We start from the raw sequence: 19910 nt of genomic DNA on the forward strand, positions 1-19910 counted from the left end.
AAAAATTCGTGAATTTTTCAATAATTAAATGGGAGATTACTAACCAAGGAGAGAAGTTCTCTCTATTGCTAATGTCATTCGTGCCACATGTCAAATGTTTGTTTTATGAGCAAACACGTCAAAGTGCGTCAAGGCTTGCACCAAAAGGCGTCATATTATTAACTCTCAAATATAAATAAAGAGGATTTCTATTAGCATCCTAACTTTTGCTTATTTTACACCAATTAAAAAGAATAAATGTATCAACTCTAGCTCTTGAACAATATCAAAATGACTTGGGCGATTCATCTTGATCTCGAATGAGATTTGAAACGATCAATAAGCCTTGACGTTGTTAATATTAGGTCTACGCCTCTCTCTTGCTCATGAATAAATTAATCCCTCCCTCGAGCTGGATTGACCTCAAGATTGTATCTCATATTGCACATTTTAACGTGAAACTATGTAGGAATCAAGATGTGTGATACGAGGTACAATTTTGATGTCATTTGAGCATTATTCTTAAATTTATGAATCTCTGTGTCAAAATGAATTCAAATCATAATTGGAAACAAAAAAAAAGAAAAATTATGGATTTTTTTAATTGGTGTCTTAAGAAATATTTTCTTCAATTAAAATGTAAGAAGTGAAATTGAGGATGCCAATAGAAGTTCTCAAAATAAAACTATAAAATAATATATAACAAAATAAATAATATTTTTTTCCCTTCAGAGTTCAGAAGCTTGGAAAACGAGACCTGTTCTCTCTCTCTTTGCTGAAAAAAACACATACACATCGAATTGGGTTTCAGCCCAATAAGTGTTGAGGTTTCAGCCTTCAAACACATAAACACAAAATTCTCTCTGGCAGAAGAAACAGACAGATAGGTAGGTAGCGAGAGAGATGGCGGTCTCTCGGCTTCGTCAGCTGGTCCTCTCTCGGACTCCATCAATCCTCAGGGTTCGCCCTCTCACCACCTGCAGATCTCTCACACGGTACTCTTTTCTCCATCAATTCTTTGATTTCAATCATTTATTGGACCTTCTAATCCTTCTTATATAACATCTTTCTTTCCAATCTCTGGTTGGATGGTTCTCTTTCTATAATTTAATTGTCTCTTTGTGTGTGTGTGAATTGTAATTTGATTTAAGTTCTTGATTGATTGATTGCATTTGTGTTCTCAGCTAGAAAAGCGGAGTTAATTATCCATATAAAACATGCCAAATGCTTTATATGATGATAGAGATAGACAATCTTCGATTTTAGTTTCATGTTGAATCCAAAATTAATACAGAATATTACTTATGCTAATAATTAAATAATAATTATTGCTTTAAAGGAAAAAAGGAGGATCTAGGACTGGCAGGGTCAGACTAGAAAGTCACAAATTAATGGCACTAAAATCAAATTTCTATTTAGCAAGTACACATTGGGTTGAGGATTTTTGCAACTAATCATACCCTATGGTATGCTTATTTAAAATAAAATTAAAACAAAAAAAAAAAAAACCTTTGTTCTTATAGTTGAACCAAAACCAGCTTCCAACTGGTTTGGGGCACAACCAAATCTTCAGTGTTTGACTTTAAAATATCATCAGTTATAAATGACGTTGATTGTTTTTTTTTTTTTTTTTTTTAATTTTATTTTATTTCAGTCGTGTTAAAAGTTTTAATCCTCCCTACTTTATATTTAAAGTTAGCTAATTTGAAAAAAGACTGTGTTTGAATTGGTTGTCTTTTCATTAGATCATCGAAGGCATATTGGAGAGTAAACACTATAAGCATGATTATACATTATTGGGAAAAATGCTCTCACTTTCCATTAATCATTCAAATTATTTCAATAATATGTTGCGTATTTTATTTATTTTATGTTTTTTTTTGTTTGTTTTGTTTTTGTGTTCTCCAATGCCCCGTATTGCACGCATAGACATTCAAGATTCACCCATTTTCGTATAATGTCGTTCACTTCTTATTGTGTCCTTGGTTATCCTTGAATTGTTGGTGCAGCCAGGTCAATGTGGAAAATTCTTTTGTAGGGGATGTTGTTAATGGCGCTCTATCAAGGTTAGTTTGTTCTGGCATCTTTCCTTGTTTGATCTCTATCAAGTCTGAACTCATGCATAACGTAATTCAATTTCAGGCCTGTATCATTACCCATGTTCCATGGAGCATGCGAAGATACTATGTTTCTCAAGGTTAGTTTTTGAATTTGAAGGGTACTATTAAATTTCAATTCTTCCTAGCAATCCCACTTATCTAATACTAAGTAATTATGGCAGCTGCGAACTGGAGCTCGATTTTTTTCTACCTCTGGTATTTTATCACCCTGTCTATTTTAAGTATTGTGTTGTATCCATTAGTTGCGAATCAAACAATTATTGCTTGTAAGAGTTTCTGTTGTTTATTTTTTTTCTTGTTTCACCTATTAATGATAGTTTAGAATGCATTTTGAATTTTCCTCTTGAGTAGCTTGATTTATAGTACTAGATTACCCAATAGATGCATTATAATGTGAATTCTTCAATTGTGTTACCAAAAAGAAGACCATCCTTTCAAGGAAAAGAAAAGAATGATGGAAAGGCAAAAATAAGGGCTGAAGCACAAGCTACAACTTTATATTCCGTGGTTTTTCTTTTCTTTTTTCTGGTCTAGAGGAGCGAAAATTTGAATTTTATGTACTTCTTTACCACCTGGCAACAAAGATTCATCTTTCTTTTTTTCCAAACACCCTTAAAGCCGTATATTTGATCTTCACTTGCTTCTCTTTTCCATTATCCTTTCCCTCACTAACTTTAGGCATCTCTTATTTGAATGCCCATCGTTGCCTAGGTTCTTTTGCCCTCCTTTGTAGTATCTATGTGGTCTAGTCAGTTGGATGTTCCTTCTGAAGTAACCACATTTACACTATAACAACCCCCTTTCTTACTCTCATTTCAAGACTTCTCATTATATCTATTTTTTGGGCTATGTATCGCTTATCAATACCTTTCTCATAATCAAGCACACACATGGTTGAATCCCACCTTTCTTATTCCCTTCTTTAAATCCTAAACTTAATTCATTGATCTCTTAATTCTTAAGATCCATCCTCCTTCTTGGCTTGTCTTTAAAAGGGTCCTTTTTATTTATGAATTGTTATGTTTTTTTAGGAAACTTTCTCTTTAAAGTCCTAATCACAGATGGAGTATGGGATTCTGTTTTTTTTTCTTCGGTATGTGTTGTCTAATCCACTCTCTGGACTTGTCTCATAAAAGGGTCATTTTTATTTAATTTTTTTTGTCATGTTTTTTTCAGAAAGTTTCACTTTAAAATCCTAATACCAGACGGAGGATGGGATTCTGTTTTCTCTTTGTTATATGTTGTTCCCAAGTACTTATTAATATAAAGGAGCAAAGAAAAAATAGCTGGGGAACACATTCCTTATATACAATATAAAATGTTCGAGTGACTAAATCCATCTCTAGATAATAAGCATGCAACATTATTTTCCTGTCTTGGAACATGGATGACTATGGATAAACAAAATACATGACATAAAATAGGTCTTAACTTGCAAGCCTCCTCAATCCTACAGTCTTTCACTCAACTATGATGTGGAACCAGTCAACTAAGGCAGTTGCCCCTAACCAATAACACGCCCAAATAGAAAGCTATGAAATCTTTTTCAGTTTGTATCTTCTGTTGTACATTAACACACAAAAGATTGCAACAATTGGCATTAGATATGGATCCAATAATTACACCTGTTGTTTCTTATTTCTGACTTCAGTTTATTAATTCCAATTTATAGTTCAAACTCTGTTCAATTATGTCCATGTTCTAGAACGTTTTTATAGACATAAAGAGATCCAACATTTAATATTGACTGCTATGCTGTTGTGTTACTATAGAGCCTCCCTCACATACTGTTCTGGAAATGCCGGCATTATCCCCTACCATGGTAAGATATTGGGAAAGGAATTGGTTCTACCACTTTCGTTTTGGATTTGTCATGCTGGATATTCTCCAGTCTTGTCAGACGCTGATATAACATTTGTGTTCATCTGCAGGACCAAGGTAACATTGCAAAGTGGAGGAAGAAAGAAGGGGATAAGGTCAGTTATGTTCAAATTTACTCAATTGTTGTCACAGTTCTCAACCACAAACCACCCTCCTTTCCTTATTGGGTGGAAACTAATTTATTATTAGATCACAAGTTATTTTCTCTTAACCATTTATTTGGTCTAATAGATAGAAGTGGGCGATGTGATATGCGAGATAGAGACGGACAAAGCTACCCTTGAGTTTGAATGTCTCGAAGAGGGGTAACTTGATTTTCCCTACTTCTGAGTTTGTACATTGGATCAAATAAAAAAGATTTACAGTAGAGACTAAAGTGATGCATACTATTAACATTTCTCTCTTTTCTCCATAACTTTCCTTTGACATAAGAAGTGGAATGTTTTAATCATGGATACGAACCTCCAAATGCATACTAATACATGTGGCTGTTTTTGAGTACCTCCTTTACTCTTGTGTACTTCTATCTTTAGCATCATATTGATCTAGAATGTCAGTGTACTTCATGATATCTATGTGTAACTCATGTATTCTGTAGGACTACTAATTAATGATGATATTTCTGAAAATAAACTATCTACTTTATTGATGTATGCTTGGAATATCCTTGAATCATTTTCCTTGATTTTCTGTTGGAACATTCTCTACAGGTTCTTGGCGAAAATACTTGCACCTGAAGGTTCAAAGGATGTTCCCGTGGGACAACCTATTGCAATAACTGTAAGTTCTGATAAATGCTTATAAGAAATTCCTTCCCTTGTCCTTCGTTTTTAGTGCTATGTGTAAGTATTCCCATTTGATTGGTTAAGATTGAGGCACACTTAGTAGAATTCTTTCTGTCTACATGATTTTATTATATTGTTATATACTCCTATTTTTTTGTTCTGTTTATAACTTCATTTGGAGCAATTCCCAGGCATCTAATAGGTTGCAATCTTATCTCTTGTTGGTTTGCAAGGTTGAGGAGCTAGATGACATAAAAAATGTCCCAACTAATATATCAAGTGGTTCAGAGACCAAAGAGGAAAAACCAACTCATCAAGATGTTAGAACTCAAATTTCTTCTGTTGGTACAAGATCTTCCCTTTCTGTTTGAATCATGCATTATCCCCTACTCTTACCTGGTAAATCTTAACAATTATTTATTAAAGGATCATGCATTGTTTTTGTTTCTGTTAGTAACGGTTATGCATATTATTTCTCAACCGTAATCTGAGTAACTTGATGTGAGCCAATACAATTATGTATGAAGAAGGGCACTATTTGATTTTGTTGTCAAGAATTGTTGTCAAGAACTTCTAAAATGATATCTATAATATTTCATTTTTTTTAATATTTGCATTAAGGGGAACATAATTTTCTCAGTTACTGGTGTATGGGAAAGTCTATCAAACCCAAAATCGTTATGGGTGTATGGGGATACATTCTAACATTCTTGGCTAAATTGTTGTGTAATTGCAGAGCTTCCTTCACATACTGTTCTGGAAATGCCTGCGTTATCCCCTACCATGGTAAGAAAACTGGGAAAAGGACTGGCACCTCTTTTTTTCTAATCTTGCTGGCTTTTATTCTTTTCTGTGAGAAACTGTAGCTGAATTTGTATATTTCTTTGCAGAACCAAGGTAACATTGCTAAGTGGAGGAAGAAAGAAGGGGACAAGGTCAGCCATGCATAAAATTGGTATCATATAAAGTTTTTTTATTAGATCACCAAATCGTCTTTTCTTGATCATTTACTTGATGAAGCAGATAGACGTGGGTGATGTAATTTGTGAGATAGAGACGGACAAAGCTACCCTTGAGTTTGAATGTCTTGAAGAGGGGTAACTCTTTTTCCCTATTGTGTTTGTATATTGGAAGTACATATTAAAGATTCACATAAAATTTTTACAGTGATTCACATTGTTAATCTGCTTCTCTTTATCATTCACTTAAAACTCAAGAATAAGAATTTTTTTATTAGACACTTCCCTCCTGATCAATCTTCTCTCATAGAGTCTTTTTCTGGCTACTAATTCATTTCACGAATTTTATTTCTGCACCATAGTGATCTGAAGTTCCACTTGATTGATGAATGTTTTGTGCTATCATTGAATGTGCTTGCCTCAAACATTCTATACAGGTTCCTAGCTAAGATATTGGCACCTGAAGGTTCAAAGGATGTTCTTGTGGGACAACCTATTGCTATAACAGTAAGTTCTGATACAGCTCATACATTGTTACTTCTTTTGTTCTTTCCATGGATTGGTAAAGTATGCTAGCAAACAATGCCATAAAGACAAAAATAATATTTTAATGTAAGTTGTGGTTTTAAGGTAGCTATTCTTGTCTTTTACGATGTAGCACGTGTGAAATGCCTTGAAGTTTTTTCTCTGTCTCTTGCTTGTATTACACTTTGTTATGTCCAAATATGTATATATTTTAACTTTTGTGACTAATTTCTCTTGGAGCATTGTCGGTTAAGGCATTTGATACATTCTAAACCTTGACTCCTGCTGATTTGCAAGGTTGAGGACGCAGATGACATCAAAAATGTGTCAATTAGTATCTCCAGTGGTTCAGAGGTCAAAGAAGAAAAGACAACTCAAGATGTTGGTAAAGAAGGGAGGACACAGAAAACAAGCTTCAAAAGAATAAGCCCATCAGCAAAGTTACTCATTTCAGAATTTGGATTAGATGCATCGTCACTGAATGCATCAGGCCCTCGTGGTACCCTTCTGAAAGGAGATGTCTTAGCCGCAATAAAGTCAGGAAAGGGATCTTCAAGAACTTCGCATTTGTCCGAAGAGAAGAAATCTGCATCCCCTCAGACCATATCACAGGTTTCTCAGGGATCATCTTCCGAATCAGGATCTCCTTTACTTCATGCAGATAGTCATGAAGATTTGCCCAACAGTCAAATTCGCAAGGTACATTTTTCGAACTGCTTATGTGAATTTGAATATGTTTTTTTTCTATTTAGTAGGTGTGGAAACTGTTTACCACTTACTAAATTTTATTTAATGGATTTCCATGAGACACTTGTTCTTTTGGTAGCGTTAGTAAACGTTGCCCGAAAAGGGTGCATTAGTGAATGCTCCATGTTATTCGAACCCATATGCATGTCTGTGGGGATTATGCAAATTACATAGATCTACTTATATTCCACATGGGCTTCTCATAAATGATATTGCAAACATAGCTAGCATGTGTGGGTGTGGGCGGGTGGATTTGAGATGGGGGGTAAAAGAGATCATAGGTTTGGCAGCGAAGGAGAACTAGTAAGTTCACTAATCAAAATGGAATCATGCCAAGGAATTGTTTGCACAATATTGGGACTCACAAGAATGGGTTCTTTTAGTCGGTGATGTCATTGGAATTCAGTGCAGGGTTACCCAATTCGTTAGTTTAGTACCAAACTGCGAACTGGTTCGAACCGAACCAATTCGTGGTACGGTTCGCTGTAGGTTCGTGAAATGTAGCAAACCAACTTGAATTTTATTTTACTTTTACTTTTTTACATCCTCATAATATTTGAGCTATCCCCCTAATTTTTGAACTAATAGCATGCCCCTTTGACCTTAGTCTTTATTAATAGACTAATAAAAAATGACTAAATACGCTCATTTTCAAAATATAAATAAGAAAAGGTTGATTTTTTCTTCCCAAAATCTGCTATCTTCAATGTGTATTTTACCCTACTCATTACTTCAACTTTCCAATTCCTTCATCTCTGTCTACCCCTGCAAACCGGGTTCATTCTCAAGTGGTGAACCACGAACCGCGAACCTGAATTCGAACCTCGAATCCACGAATCAGGTAACATAGGTTCAGTGGCAACTCAAGAAGAGAGAGCGGCTCCTTTGTTATGGGTGTTAGCTCTCCACCTGCCCTAAAGCCACCAACCTCTAACAAAAGTCCAAGAATTAGTTCCTCTAGGGGTTGGTGGTCAAAGTATTGCCCTCCTTCTAACCATCCTACACCCATCAGAAGGCTAACTTAGGGTTATCTTTGTACTTGCGATGGTCATCTCGACCATCGGATTATCTATTTCATAAATAAAATTATAATTTTCGATATATGTAGAGACCCCTTTACCTCACTTGAGAGGGGGGACTCATCCTTGGTAAGAGAAGGCAACTCCCTCTCTATTGGAACTCTTTCATAACCCTCATCTGTAGCTCCCTTTTGGCTATGGCAACTCAACCCGAACCGCCTTGTACTTGCTTTAGATGTGGTGCAGAAGCCACCTCACGACTACCCTTTACAGATGTAGCCAAACTTTGTTGCACACATATTTGAGACTTATCCACCCTTCTATAGTGTCAAAAAAAAAAAAATTCTTATGTTCTTTCATTGGTTATCGGTTTGAAGCTAGTTTGTTGGGAGTAACAGTTTCAACATGAGGGTACCTGCCCATTAGAGGCATGTTTAGAAAATGAAGCTGAAAAAGATAAAATCAGTCAACTGTAACATAGTGGGATTCTTTGCCTAGTTGCAGTGAATGTATGATCTGATGGTAAAGCATTTTTATGTCGGGGTGCATTGTTTAGAAGGATGGTGCAGTGAGTTGGTGGTCCTGCCACCATGAATACAGAATCTCTTTCGGGCATTTTAGCTTTTTGCCTACTTTTCAGGATTTTACTACTTTACGAAATCTGAATCCAGGTCTTTGGTATCAACACACACGAGTTTCCATCTTCGCAAGCTGGCATCTTTGCGGTTCAAGTTTTCTCCTTTAACCCGAAGCTGCATTTTTTTTAAATGATTGAAAGAACACAAATGCGGGACTCTATTCATTTATGTTATTTTAATCATGCCTAGGGGCATTTAAATGATATATGTTTTCTTCGTTAAAGTTGCAGATTTGTGTTGAATGGTTGTTTTGCAGGTGATAGCCAAACGACTGTTGGAATCAAAACAAAGTATACCACATTTATATTTATCTTCAGGTCTGTCCACCTTGCTAAACTACACTGCCTACTTATGTTATTATCAACCCTTTCTATGATTTAAAAGATCTGATGATTTTTGTCAGATGTTATTCTGGATCCTCTGCTAGCTTTTAGAAAGGAACTTAAAGGTACAGAATTTGACATACCAAGTCCTTGTTTAATTTCTGATTCTGTTAAGAATTATGTTAATATGTTGAGCTACCAATCATTCCATGTGTCCTTAACTTGCAGAGAAGCATGATGTTAAGGTTTCAGTAAATGATATCGTCATCAAAGCTGTTGCACTTGCGCTGAGAAATGTACCTGAAGCAAATGGTAAACACTTGCTGGAAATAAAACACGTGGTTTATTTTAATGTGAAAATGTTTGTTCGAGAAATGCAAGATCAATTATTGTGATGCAATGTTAGCACTTCTATTTTTTCAACATAAAGTCCTGTATTTTTCCCCGTCATCTGGTTCTCTGATGGTCATATTTTAGTCTTGTGCGATTGTTTTCGTTCCATAGTTCATCTTGCAAATGGTAAATTGCATACTAGTACTTGAGTAAGCCTCAGATACATTTAACTTGATTGAAAGTTACTTAAATGCATTAATGATTAGCTCCTGAATAAAATCATCATCGTTGATGTGAGCAATTAGGAAGGTCAAATCAGAAATGAGCGCATCTGAGGGAAGAAGGTGTAGCCCCAATAGGAGAAAAATAAAGGGTAGTTGGTTCAGATGGTTTGGCAATTCTGCAATGGAGACCATTGTCTGCATTGGTGTTATAGAACACTTTGTGCCGGTTAAAGGCTGCAGAGTACAAAACAAACTACAAACAAGAGAAAAAGAAAAGGCTGACCATGCTTTCAATAAAGATCTTTGACTTAACGAAAAAAAAGGAGGCTGCAAGAGCAAGTGTAGGAGGCTGTAATGGAAATCGATAAAGTTTGAAGGGAACAAAGAAGCACTCTTTAACAAAAGAAATACTGAGAGTATAATGGAGCTAGGTGTGTCCAAAACAGTTTGGTTAAGGCTAAGATAATACTGTAATGGAAATCGAAAAGGCTTACAGTATTATCTTGGCACATTCTTGTATATGCCAAATTGATAGTCTTAACCTGTTATCATAACCTTTTTTTTTTTTTAACTTACAACAAATATTTTTTGTTAGTCAGCACATTCTTAACATTCACTCAGATTTAAACATCACGCAATAGCTTCAAGATGTTTGTACTATTTGGCCAACTACCTTAAATACAAGTTCTCTGGTGGAGAGATTCATGAAAGTGAACCTTCATTCAGGCTCCATATTATTCTGGATATCTGTATTTCTTTATTTCTCATGTTCCATTGCTGGATAAAGCAAGATATTATGCTTATTTTCTAGAGCTGCTATTGGCACCCCAACGTTTGCTTATTACACCCCAATTAAAAATAAAGAAAATGAGTGAATGGTTGAAAAGAAGTAAAAGTTGGGGTGCGATAGAAGCTCTCTTTTTTTTGCTAGATTTCTATTTTTTGGGTTTAGGATTTTATATGAGCCTAATCATATAAACAACTTCTGAAATTGTTTGAACAAGTGTTATGATGTTGAGGTTATGATTTGAGGCAAACCTTTGTAATGTTTAAAGAGTGTGTTTTAATCCTTAATTGGGGTGTGACAAATAATTTAAGAAATTAGGGTGTAATAAGTAAAACTTGGGGTGCCAATAGCTGCTTTTTTTTCCTTTTGTGGTGTTAATATTTTATGCTGTCACGTGCACAACACATCTTTCTCAAAATGCTGCCTGCTTTCTTTTGACTGTTTTTACAGTTTTTTTATTACTTGTTCTTAAATCTCTATTTGTTTCATTTTGCTTTTATACCATTCAGACAACATGTCTTGCAATTTTGTGAAACTTTATCCTAATCACTGTTTTGTTGCTACATGAGCAGCTTATTGGAATGTTGAGCAAGGAGAAGTAATTTTATGTGATTCTGTTGACATATCAATTGCAGTGGCTACTGAGAAGGTATATTTACTAGTAGCTTTGAGAAAATATAGAGCTTCATAACAACTAACCATTTTTTGAGGAACAGGGATTGATGACACCTATCGTGAGAAATGCAGATCAAAAGACTATATCAACTATCTCGCTAGAGGTACTGGTGAAAAATTGAATCATTTTTAGTTTGATGACTCATAATTTATTTTGTTTGTGTTAAATAAGTTTCGAGCTTTTCCTGCATCAATGTTACTCCTTCCTTTCAGAAAATCATGCATTTGGGATTATGTTCATCCATTGTAGCAATCTAGGATCAGGATTTTTTATGAAACGGAAATTTTATAGCTTTTGATACACAAATGGAAGCAAATTTGAACTTTATAGGCTTATTTAAAGCATTATTTCAAACCCCAATTTATACCAGTCTGCTTTTATGGTTTGGGCATTCACAAATGTAAGGATCAGCACTGATGTGAGGCATTTTTTTGATGAACTATACCAATGTGAAATCTGCCACCAATCTTAGTGTGTGTTGAATAAAATGTCAAATATTCAAGTTGAACTACTATCCCTTCTGTAAAAAAAATGTTTTCAGTTTATTTTTCTACTTTTCAATTAATTACACAGTCGAAACAAAATTAACAAAAAAAAAAAAAAGTTGTCCTAAGATATATATATATTTGGCTTTCTTGCTCCAGGTTAAAGAATTAGCCGAAAAGGCACGGGCTGGAAAGCTTTCACCTAACGAATTCCAAGGAGGCTCCTTCAGGTTAATTTGTTATACTGCTTCAAGTTCTCTATTGTAGCTGTGAACTATTAATCTTTTTTCTCTTGTGATATAGTAGTAAATATTAAATTTACTCATAAACTTTATGCAGCATTTCGAATCTGGGAATGTTTCCAGTGGACCACTTCTGTGCAATTATAAATCCGCCACAGGTATGTGATTTACTCTGCATCATTATACCCTCACATTAGGTCTTGATAGTGTTTTGTGATTTACGTAACTTGAACCTGCCTTCCCAGACCTTTACCAACATGAAATATGGCTGATGCTGCTTACAGTAGACATGCAATACAATAGATTACCAACATCATGTGTGTACTCCGTTCAGGAGACACAATCCTCTCATTATCACTCATAAAAAAAAAAGAAGTAATCCTCTCATTCCATCACATTTTCGAGGGCTAAACCAAAATGAACTTAGATTCCTTGTCTCTAGATGTTGTATAACTGTCCCTTTGCTTTTCCTTGCAGGCTTGCATTATGGCTGTGGGTAGAGGTAACAAGGTTGTTGAACCTATGGATTGCAGTGATGGTAAGATATTTGCTGGTTCCCACATACATTGCCAATTAATTATTTGGTGTTTCTTACATTATATGAACTATGTGTTTCCTTTCTTTTGTAGGAAAAGACAAACCTTCAGTTGTCACAAAAATGAACTTAACATTATCAGCCGATCACCGTGTTTTTGATGGCAAAGTTGGAAGTAAGTATTGCTGAAAATGTGTCTATTCTACACTTCAACACTCGTATTGTTAGCCATGAATTGAACTGGACATTCAAATTGGTGGGCCACCTCCCAGATCACGTGCCATCTCAGTGGTTTTTTTCTCTTGGTCATTAAGCCTTTCTTTAGCTTTCCAATTACTCTTTTCCTCTCTATCCCTTAGAAAACAGAAAATTCCCACTGAAATGTTTATTGGGTATATGCCATCTCAGAGATGAACATCGACTTAACTGTCCAGATTGTTGCATGGGAAGGCTATGGGTCCCAACAGTTCTCATTTCATTTAGGTTCAGGCAAGCTTCGTGAGGTTAATGCCCATTTATTTTGCAGGTTCATTCTTATCAGCTCTACGCTCAAACTTCAGTGATATTCGAAGACTTCTCTTGTGATAACACATTACAGATTAAGTCCTCAAGGCAGAATATAGAGAGTGATATCTTGTCAAGCATTTCAGAGCAACCACCTTTCTATTTCTTGGGAAATCAATGGCCCGAACACGCCTCTGTTTTTTTTTTCCCAGTCTTTGTTAACAGAATTTTGTTAATAATTGGATGTGCAGTTGTTATCTGCATAGATACCTTGGCTGTTCGGGTATCTAATTTATGTAGGCTTTTCTTGTGTACTTTAATTGAGATATTGTACTGCGGCTTACGTTTTCTTTTATGAGAATTATAGTAGAAGCTGTGGAATAAAGAAAATTGTTATTTCCACCTCGTAAATTGCTGCATCTGTTACTGTTATAAGACCTAAGTTTTTTGAGTCATGATAATCTGATATATGCTTCCCTACGCTCCCATCACAGAACTGTAGATCATTTGCATCGGGATACTCAAGAAAATGATTTATGGTTCTACATATCCCGAGGCAAATCATCTACTGTGCCGGGAGCATAGAGAGGCATATGTCAGAGGGGGGCGTCAGAAAATCATTGTTCAAGGTTTTTAATGTAGGGGTGGATCATTAGGATTTTTTTATTATAGGCACTACAAACTTGAATAAACAAGTGCAACCATTTTGATTACAATGCAAAAGGTATGCAACAACTACGTTAGTAGTGTAGTGCCTTTAGGGACGACATTTCTTTTTAAGGTCTCCGTGCATTGTGCTTGATGCATCATGTGCACACTTTTCTTACTATGCGAAAGCGAGGTGTTGGTCCATCACAGTGATTCTATATCAACGTAGCATAGTTTATTTTCTGGAGGATCTTAAAACTTTCTTCTCTCCTACAGAAAGTTGGACTGTTATTATGTAGATAGAAAATTATTTGAAAAGTATTACCCTGCATAACATTACCTGCCATGGATTTTTGCAATAATTGAAGATAATTTGATGCAATAATACACCTTCATGTTTTGGAGAATATTTGAGATACCCCATGTTTTCAAACTGATGATATGGCCCCTGACCTCAGTCTTATCTAGTAGGCTAACAAAAATTGACCAACATGCCCCCATCTTCAACCTCAAGTAAAATTTCTCACCCAACTCTTCAACCTCAAGAATCTATCTTCTTTCACCTTCAACAAAAAAAAATTATCGGGCTCTTCAACCTTATAAGATTTTATCCACTTCAACCTTCAAAACTCAAGAACAAACTCCAATCAAAGATGGTGGAATTTTGAACAGAAAATTCAAGGAGTTCCTACAAGGGATTAAAACAAGGTCGAAAATGGCAATTTGGACATTAAGATCAATAGAATTAAATTAATTTACCAGAGAGGTTTAAAAGTTTGAAGATGACTAGTTTTAGGAAGAAAAATCAAAGGTTTTGGAGGTTACAGGTTGAACATGCGGACATTTAGGACCTTCTTCAATTGGTCATAAGAGAAGACCAAGGTCAAGAAAGGCATTTTAAAAACAGGGATATCACAAATATTTACCAAAATGTGGGGGTATGTCTAAATCACCCTTTGTTTTATTTTTTTTTAATATTTTACCAATTGAATTTTTTTTCCTTGATGTCCAAGTAGACTTGCCCTTGACCTAGTGGCCTAGGGCACAACTTGTGTGTAAAAACTCTGGTTCATGGGATTCTGCAATTTATACCTACTATTGCATTTTTATATGTTCTTCGTTGGTGCGATACATATTGTCCTTAATACTTTGTAGGTGTACTAATGGTATCATCCTCCCTCTAGGGAGTTCTACAAATAAATAAAATATCTTTTTCTAAGAACTAACTATCATAACCGATGTACCAGGATACAGCTACCTATGTTGTTACAATAGAACCCTGCAGATCTTTTTTTTAATTCAACCCTGCAAATCTTGTTACAAAATGCATTTTGTGCTAGTAAAGCTAATTATTAATATTTGAAAGTCAGAAATAATCCCAGAAGAGAATTGAATAAACTTAAGAACAAAGAATAAAATGGTACCTTTTCAGGGATTGAACCCAAATTAATATTACTGAGTAACAAGAGATTTCAATAGGAACAAAGAGATGTTATTAAGTAAGAGAGGGCTCTTTGATAGCCAGTGGTTCATACCATTGAGGACCAAACCCAGCAGCTTTCCTGGCTTTCTCATTGAAAGGAGGCTTAAGTGGTCCTCTGAAGTAGGTTCGAACTGTGGCATGAAATGTCTGTATCACCATCTCTATCTCATTCTCACTCCTACCATCACCTGTCGTTTGCTCCATGTCTCCTGCACCATCCTTCCACCCTTCCTCTGTTCTCTTTTCTCCAGATGCATTGTCCCCAGATGTCAAGCAGCTTGAATTCAAATTCCAATTTCTTGACCGCAAGCAAAGATATTTGAACCATTTTACTCCAGCAGCACAGTGAGTAATCTCTTCTGGGTACACTACAGTCTCTAACAAATCTGCAGTCTGATCATCCCCTCCATTACGGAACCGAGAGATGGTCGTGGGCAGCACGTCGAGTCCTCTAGCCTATATTTTAGTTCAATTATTTCAAATGAACTCCTAATTAAGAATTAAGCAAAAAATAGGAATTGTGTTTGAGAAAACTAAGCCACCTCATGGACGCAATGCTCCACTGCTAGACGTGCCAAGAGTTCTTTGGAAGTTGCAATGGCTGAATCCCATAGACCATCATGAGCTGAGAATGCTCCATAAAAAGAATCCAGTTCTTTGAGACGTGCGGCGAGGAGGGTGAAGTGCCGGCCTTCATCTTGAGCCACCTTAACGAAATCAGTGAAGAATTCCCTGGGCATTGACTCCTGCTTACCGAAACGAGCAATGATATCCTGCATGAGAATGAAGACCCTAAATGAGGAGAGAAAAAAATGGTTAGGGAGAGGGTGGTACTGTTATATTATCTCTCCAATAGGACATCACTATAAACTTCGCTCCAATTTCTTTCAAGTTTTTTTAAGGGTAAACAACTAAAAACACAACATTACAACCAGAACCTCAAATGATTGTTTTGAGTTACCACTCTAGATTTTGATGAAAATTGGAGATACCTCCCTGTTTTTTAACAAGGATGGCATACCCCTTGAGTCCAGTCTTCAAAAGAAGCTGACAAAAATGACCAAAATACCCTCATCTTCAACCTCATGACAAAAACCCTTGATTTGTTCTCCCAAAACCCATCATCTCTGAGGATACAAAATACTATCTTGCCTCAGTCCCTAGAAGGGGAATTCTAATTGTTTTCTCCTTTCTTTGTTTGTGGAGACATGCAATTGGACTGCGATGATCAAATCCAATAGACTAAGAGCTTAAATTAGAGAAAATTGCATGTATTTACCTTCAAATGAGATTTATTTATAGAGTCCAAAATACACTAATTTACATTTTATGGTAAATATCACATTCGATGATGTTGAAAAGTGCATGTCCTGACATATGACTGTCAACATTTACCAAGATCAATCAACTACCTTAGTAGGTTAACCACTCCATGTCAAGGTGACATTATTACTTGCCATTATGTCAGTGCAAGTGCTCGGGTAATTCAACCACCCCCAAGTCAGGGTGTCGTTGACGCTATTGGCATATAAGTCCGTTTGCTAATTCCCCAGGATGAATCTGTCCCCTCAGTTCGATGCTTAGCACTCAACAATAATACCTCATGCTCAAGAGTCAATTATCTAAGTCGAGAGCATTATGTCATGTTGCCCAATAGACTTGGTTGCACTCCTCGCTGTTTGTTTGGGGTAGTAGGGTTCTTCCCTTCCTCAACCATTTCATTTTTTGAGACTTGGCTTGCTGGGGTAGCTCGTTCTCTTTGTCCAAACGGAGTCTATGTGGTCTACTTCCATTTGCAATTTGTTGGGACATTTGGAAGAAAGGAACAATTGTGTTTTTGAAGAGGAGTCTAATGGATGGGATATTGTTTAGTTTTATCTATATTGACACTAATTTTTTTCTTGGAGTAAGCTCTTTGAGGAGTTCAAAGGAGTTGATAAAGGGATTTCAGGGAATTAGGTCTAAGATTTTGGGTAAGGATTAAGAATTTGAGATTGGATTTACGATTTGGATTAAGATAGGGTAAAAACCCAAAGGTAAAATGAAAATTTTATTTCAATTATTGTAGGATAGAGAAAATGGTTAAAGGTTTGTAGGGTAAGGAAATGATTAAGAGTAGAGGTTTGTTGGTTTCAAGAATCAAGAATAAAGAAAGGAATTTCAAGAATCAAGGATCAAGAACAAGGAACTAAAAGAAAATCAAGAAAAACAAAAGAATATAAAAGAAAAATAAAGATTAGAAGAAAAGAACATTATATTGGATTTACTCCAAAATGGCTTCACAACACACCCATTGTTAAGAAGATCAAGCTCAAGCTTTCTTTTTATTCATCATATTCTTCATTGTTCATTAAAAAAATTACAGCAAGCAGCAAATATTTATTATGTTCTTTAAATCCTAAATCTAATCTCAACCATCCAACTAAAATAATGAGATCTAATGGTTGTAAAGAAAACTTAAAACAACTTAAATAAAACAAAAGCAGAAATACCATCTATGTCCCAACCCATAACTTTATTTCCCATGAATTTTCAGCCTATGAAAACTCATTATAAAGTTATCAAATTACCCCCTAACACTTATACTAACATCATAGGCTAATAAAACATCAAAGTAAGCCCAAAAAACATAAAATTAAAATCCTAAAATAGAAAACTAAATAAAAATTAAAATCTACTCTTCAATATTTGATGTCCCCATCAGGAATCTTCTTTAAGGATTTCAACGTAAGATTGGAAAGGGTATGTATTTTGTCGGTAGGGTAGTTTTTTATCTAGTGGTGGTCTCCTTTGGTTTTTTCTGTTGCAATCCTTGTTTTTAGGGTTGGTCATTTCGACCTCCCTCCTTCTTTCTCTTAATAAATTTATCTTTATTTATAAAAAAAAAAATTAAATTAAATTAAATGCTCGAATTCGAGAGTGATTTTTCTTTATTCCCACAGTCTTCAACCTCTAAGATAATTTTATTTTTGAACCTCTTCAGCCCATCGTCTTCAACCTCTTGACAAAACCCCTTGATTTATCTTCCCAAAATCCCATCGTCCTCAACTTTCCCCAAACCCATGTCCTTTTAAAAAAGAAAAAAAAAATTAGTAAGCGGAATTGAACCAAGGTCTATGGTAATGGTATCATCACCCGTGGACTTTATCAACAAAGCTAACTGGCACCTTCTCCCAAAACCATGTCTTGTTCTTGAGCTTTGATGATAGAAGGAGATAGAATCTTCAAGTTAAAGACGATAGGAAAAAAATTACCTTACAATCATGGTTTTAAAATTCATTTTGACGTCTCGTCTCGTCTGCGAACAAAACCGAGTCATCTCAGGTAAGTTTTCCATTACATTTGAGATGCCTCGTTCAACAATGAGAAAAATGAACGTGCGTTTTAAATCTCGTCTAATACATTGACTTGTCCATCCACCTCGTTACTGGGTGATACCGAGACGACTCGGGCGATATGTCTCGGCCTGGGACAAGTTTTGAAATCATGTTACAAGGTTTTCAACAAAAGTTTATGGCAGGGCATTTTAGACATTTTATATTAAATTCACCAATATCATTCAAGAGGGTTCTTCAAAATTACCCCAAGTAGTGTGGTTATATAAACTTTAGCAATAATTTAATTTCACTTATGATGTGATATTATAAATTTATAATAGGATGATGTGAAGTGATTATGTTATAAGTTTCACATTAATCATATTTTAATGATGTGGTAATATTAAAAAAATGGGAGGGACGGACAGGAAAATATAGTTAATAAACAGTACCCAAGATAGATCGATAGCCCAGCTTTCGATGTGGACGAGACTGTGGAGAATGGCTTGTCTGCTCTGCAAGCTACCACCTTTTCCGAGCTTCGGCATTAGACTTGGTGACACGAGCTTGACCTGTATTTTCATTGAGACATTTAATCAAACAATTGGAGAAAATATGAAAGATAAAGAACGTCTCTCTGTCTGTCTCTGCTTACATTGGAGAGCCTTGCGGGACGATCCGGGATGGATAAATCAAGAGATTGGTGGTAAGGCTGAGAAATGGTGCCTTGGAGCCATTGCGACGCCACGGACTCTCCGAGTCGGGCCTTCTCAACCGGATCATCTGTGTTCAAGACTCGAAGCGCCGCTTCAACCAAGGTCTCTGTGTCTTCGCAGATGCTTGGGCGATCACTCATCGCTCTCTCTCTCTCTCTCTCACTTTTTTTACTATAAATATTATAGAGGCTAATAATGGAATCCCTTCAGAAATTCATATTTTGGGTCATTTTTTTTTTTGCAGGAGAAAGTTATTTGCCAACAAATTGATTTCTTGAAAAAACAAGGAAATTACATTACTTAAAGGACCCTTGTGAATTAGTCCCAAAGATGAAGGCGACATGGAGAAGTTCTGTAAAAATTCTTCAATTTCATAGATATTTCGAGAATTATTACCAAATGTTGGGAATATAAGCTAATATCACTTAGAACAATAAAACAAGTATGATGACAACACCCATAAGTTGTTACATCACAGAAAACAATCAATTGGAGTAACACGTGCAAGATGAATACATTTCACTCACAATGAAATTGACCTATGGCCCTAAATATGCTTGAATAGGGTGAACAACAACAACAAAAATGGAAGAAATAGGGGATTTCCTCATATTTAGTTTTTAGACCCCTAAAAAAAAATATCTGAGATAACAAATAAATCTTGTGTACATCATAATAGATCTGATGCATTTGTATTACTAATGTACTTTAAATGCATAAAAGAAGTGTGAAATTACAAAGAAATGAAATAAAATAGTCAACTGCTTACAATAACATCTCTACTAGTCGAAATATTTTCATTTACAAAAAGATAATGTTGAAGTAACATTGTGGGGGACATCATGAGAGATATTTCTGACGTGGAAGTGAGATCCCAATGAAAAGCATCTATGATTCATACACAATTCAACGCCAGAAATGTCCCTGACTATGTTATCCCAGCACAACTCTTTTCAGGATGATCAAAATAGACATTAAAATTGC

The 19910-nt window shown here is 35.6% G+C and overlaps 2 protein-coding genes across 4 annotated transcripts; one reads left to right on the forward strand and one right to left on the reverse strand.

The window, feature by feature from the left end:
* The first annotated feature begins 694 nt into the window (after nucleotides 1-694).
* On the forward strand, nucleotides 695-13173 carry LTA3 (Dihydrolipoamide acetyltransferase, long form protein). Of its 3 annotated transcripts, XM_086423472.1 has the most exons (24): nucleotides 695-974; nucleotides 1989-2045; nucleotides 2122-2176; nucleotides 2261-2294; nucleotides 3872-3921; nucleotides 4031-4075; nucleotides 4212-4285; nucleotides 4691-4760; nucleotides 4999-5110; nucleotides 5502-5551; nucleotides 5656-5700; nucleotides 5789-5862; nucleotides 6162-6231; nucleotides 6547-6948; nucleotides 8910-8970; nucleotides 9057-9101; nucleotides 9205-9288; nucleotides 10893-10969; nucleotides 11037-11099; nucleotides 11641-11711; nucleotides 11821-11881; nucleotides 12201-12261; nucleotides 12353-12433; nucleotides 12785-13173. In XM_086423472.1, exons 1-24 carry the CDS (start codon nucleotides 883-885, stop codon nucleotides 12841-12843), a joined length of 1893 nt encoding a protein of 630 aa, XP_086279598.1. In that variant the 5' UTR covers nucleotides 695-882; the 3' UTR covers nucleotides 12844-13173. The 3 variants fall into 3 exon arrangements, with proteins under 3 accessions (XP_086279598.1, XP_086279599.1, XP_086279600.1); XM_086423473.1 differs by lacking the exons at nucleotides 12353-12433; nucleotides 12785-13173 and having other exon boundaries at nucleotides 11969-12265; XM_086423474.1 differs by lacking the exons at nucleotides 4031-4075; nucleotides 4212-4285; nucleotides 4691-4760; nucleotides 4999-5110; nucleotides 5502-5551.
* A 1645-nt stretch (nucleotides 13174-14818) lies between these two features.
* On the reverse strand, nucleotides 14819-19477 carry LOC147385949 (3-oxoacyl-acyl-carrier synthase-like protein (Protein of unknown function DUF455)). Its single transcript, XM_086423477.1, has 4 exons — nucleotides 18866-19477; nucleotides 18663-18782; nucleotides 15436-15666; nucleotides 14819-15349 (listed from the first exon to the last, which is right to left on the reverse strand). The coding sequence occupies exons 1-4, from the start codon at nucleotides 19064-19066 to the stop codon at nucleotides 14906-14908; spliced, it is 996 nt and encodes a 331-aa protein (XP_086279603.1). The 5' UTR covers nucleotides 19067-19477; the 3' UTR covers nucleotides 14819-14905.
* Nucleotides 19478-19910: the final 433 nt, after the last annotated feature.

This window comes from Akebia trifoliata, chromosome 14 (genome assembly GCF_017979445.1).
Source record: "Akebia trifoliata isolate Shusen 1 chromosome 14, ASM1797944v1, whole genome shotgun sequence".
NCBI classification, from domain to species: domain Eukaryota; kingdom Viridiplantae; phylum Streptophyta; class Magnoliopsida; order Ranunculales; family Lardizabalaceae; genus Akebia; species Akebia trifoliata.

Bases quoted from the DNA above. Each gene is read 5' to 3' on its own strand.
- LTA3 (XM_086423472.1), top strand. From the start codon at position 883: ATGGCGGTCTCTCGGCTTCGTCAGCTGGTCCTCTCTCGGACTCCATCA. The intron at 5,863-6,161 runs GTAACTCTTTTT...CATTCTATACAG, and splicing joins TTTGAATGTCTTGAAGAGGG to GTTCCTAGCTAAGATATTGG. The intron at 6,949-8,909 runs GTACATTTTTCG...GTTGTTTTGCAG, and splicing joins CCAACAGTCAAATTCGCAAG to GTGATAGCCAAACGACTGTT.
- LOC147385949 (XM_086423477.1), bottom strand. From the start codon at position 19,066: ATGAGTGATCGCCCAAGCATCTGCGAAGACACAGAGACCTTGGTTGAA. The intron at 18,783-18,865 runs GTAAGCAGAGAC...ATGAAAATACAG, and splicing joins GTCCCGCAAGGCTCTCCAAT to GTCAAGCTCGTGTCACCAAG. The intron at 15,350-15,435 runs GTGGCTTAGTTT...ACTAAAATATAG, and splicing joins TGGAGCATTGCGTCCATGAG to GCTAGAGGACTCGACGTGCT.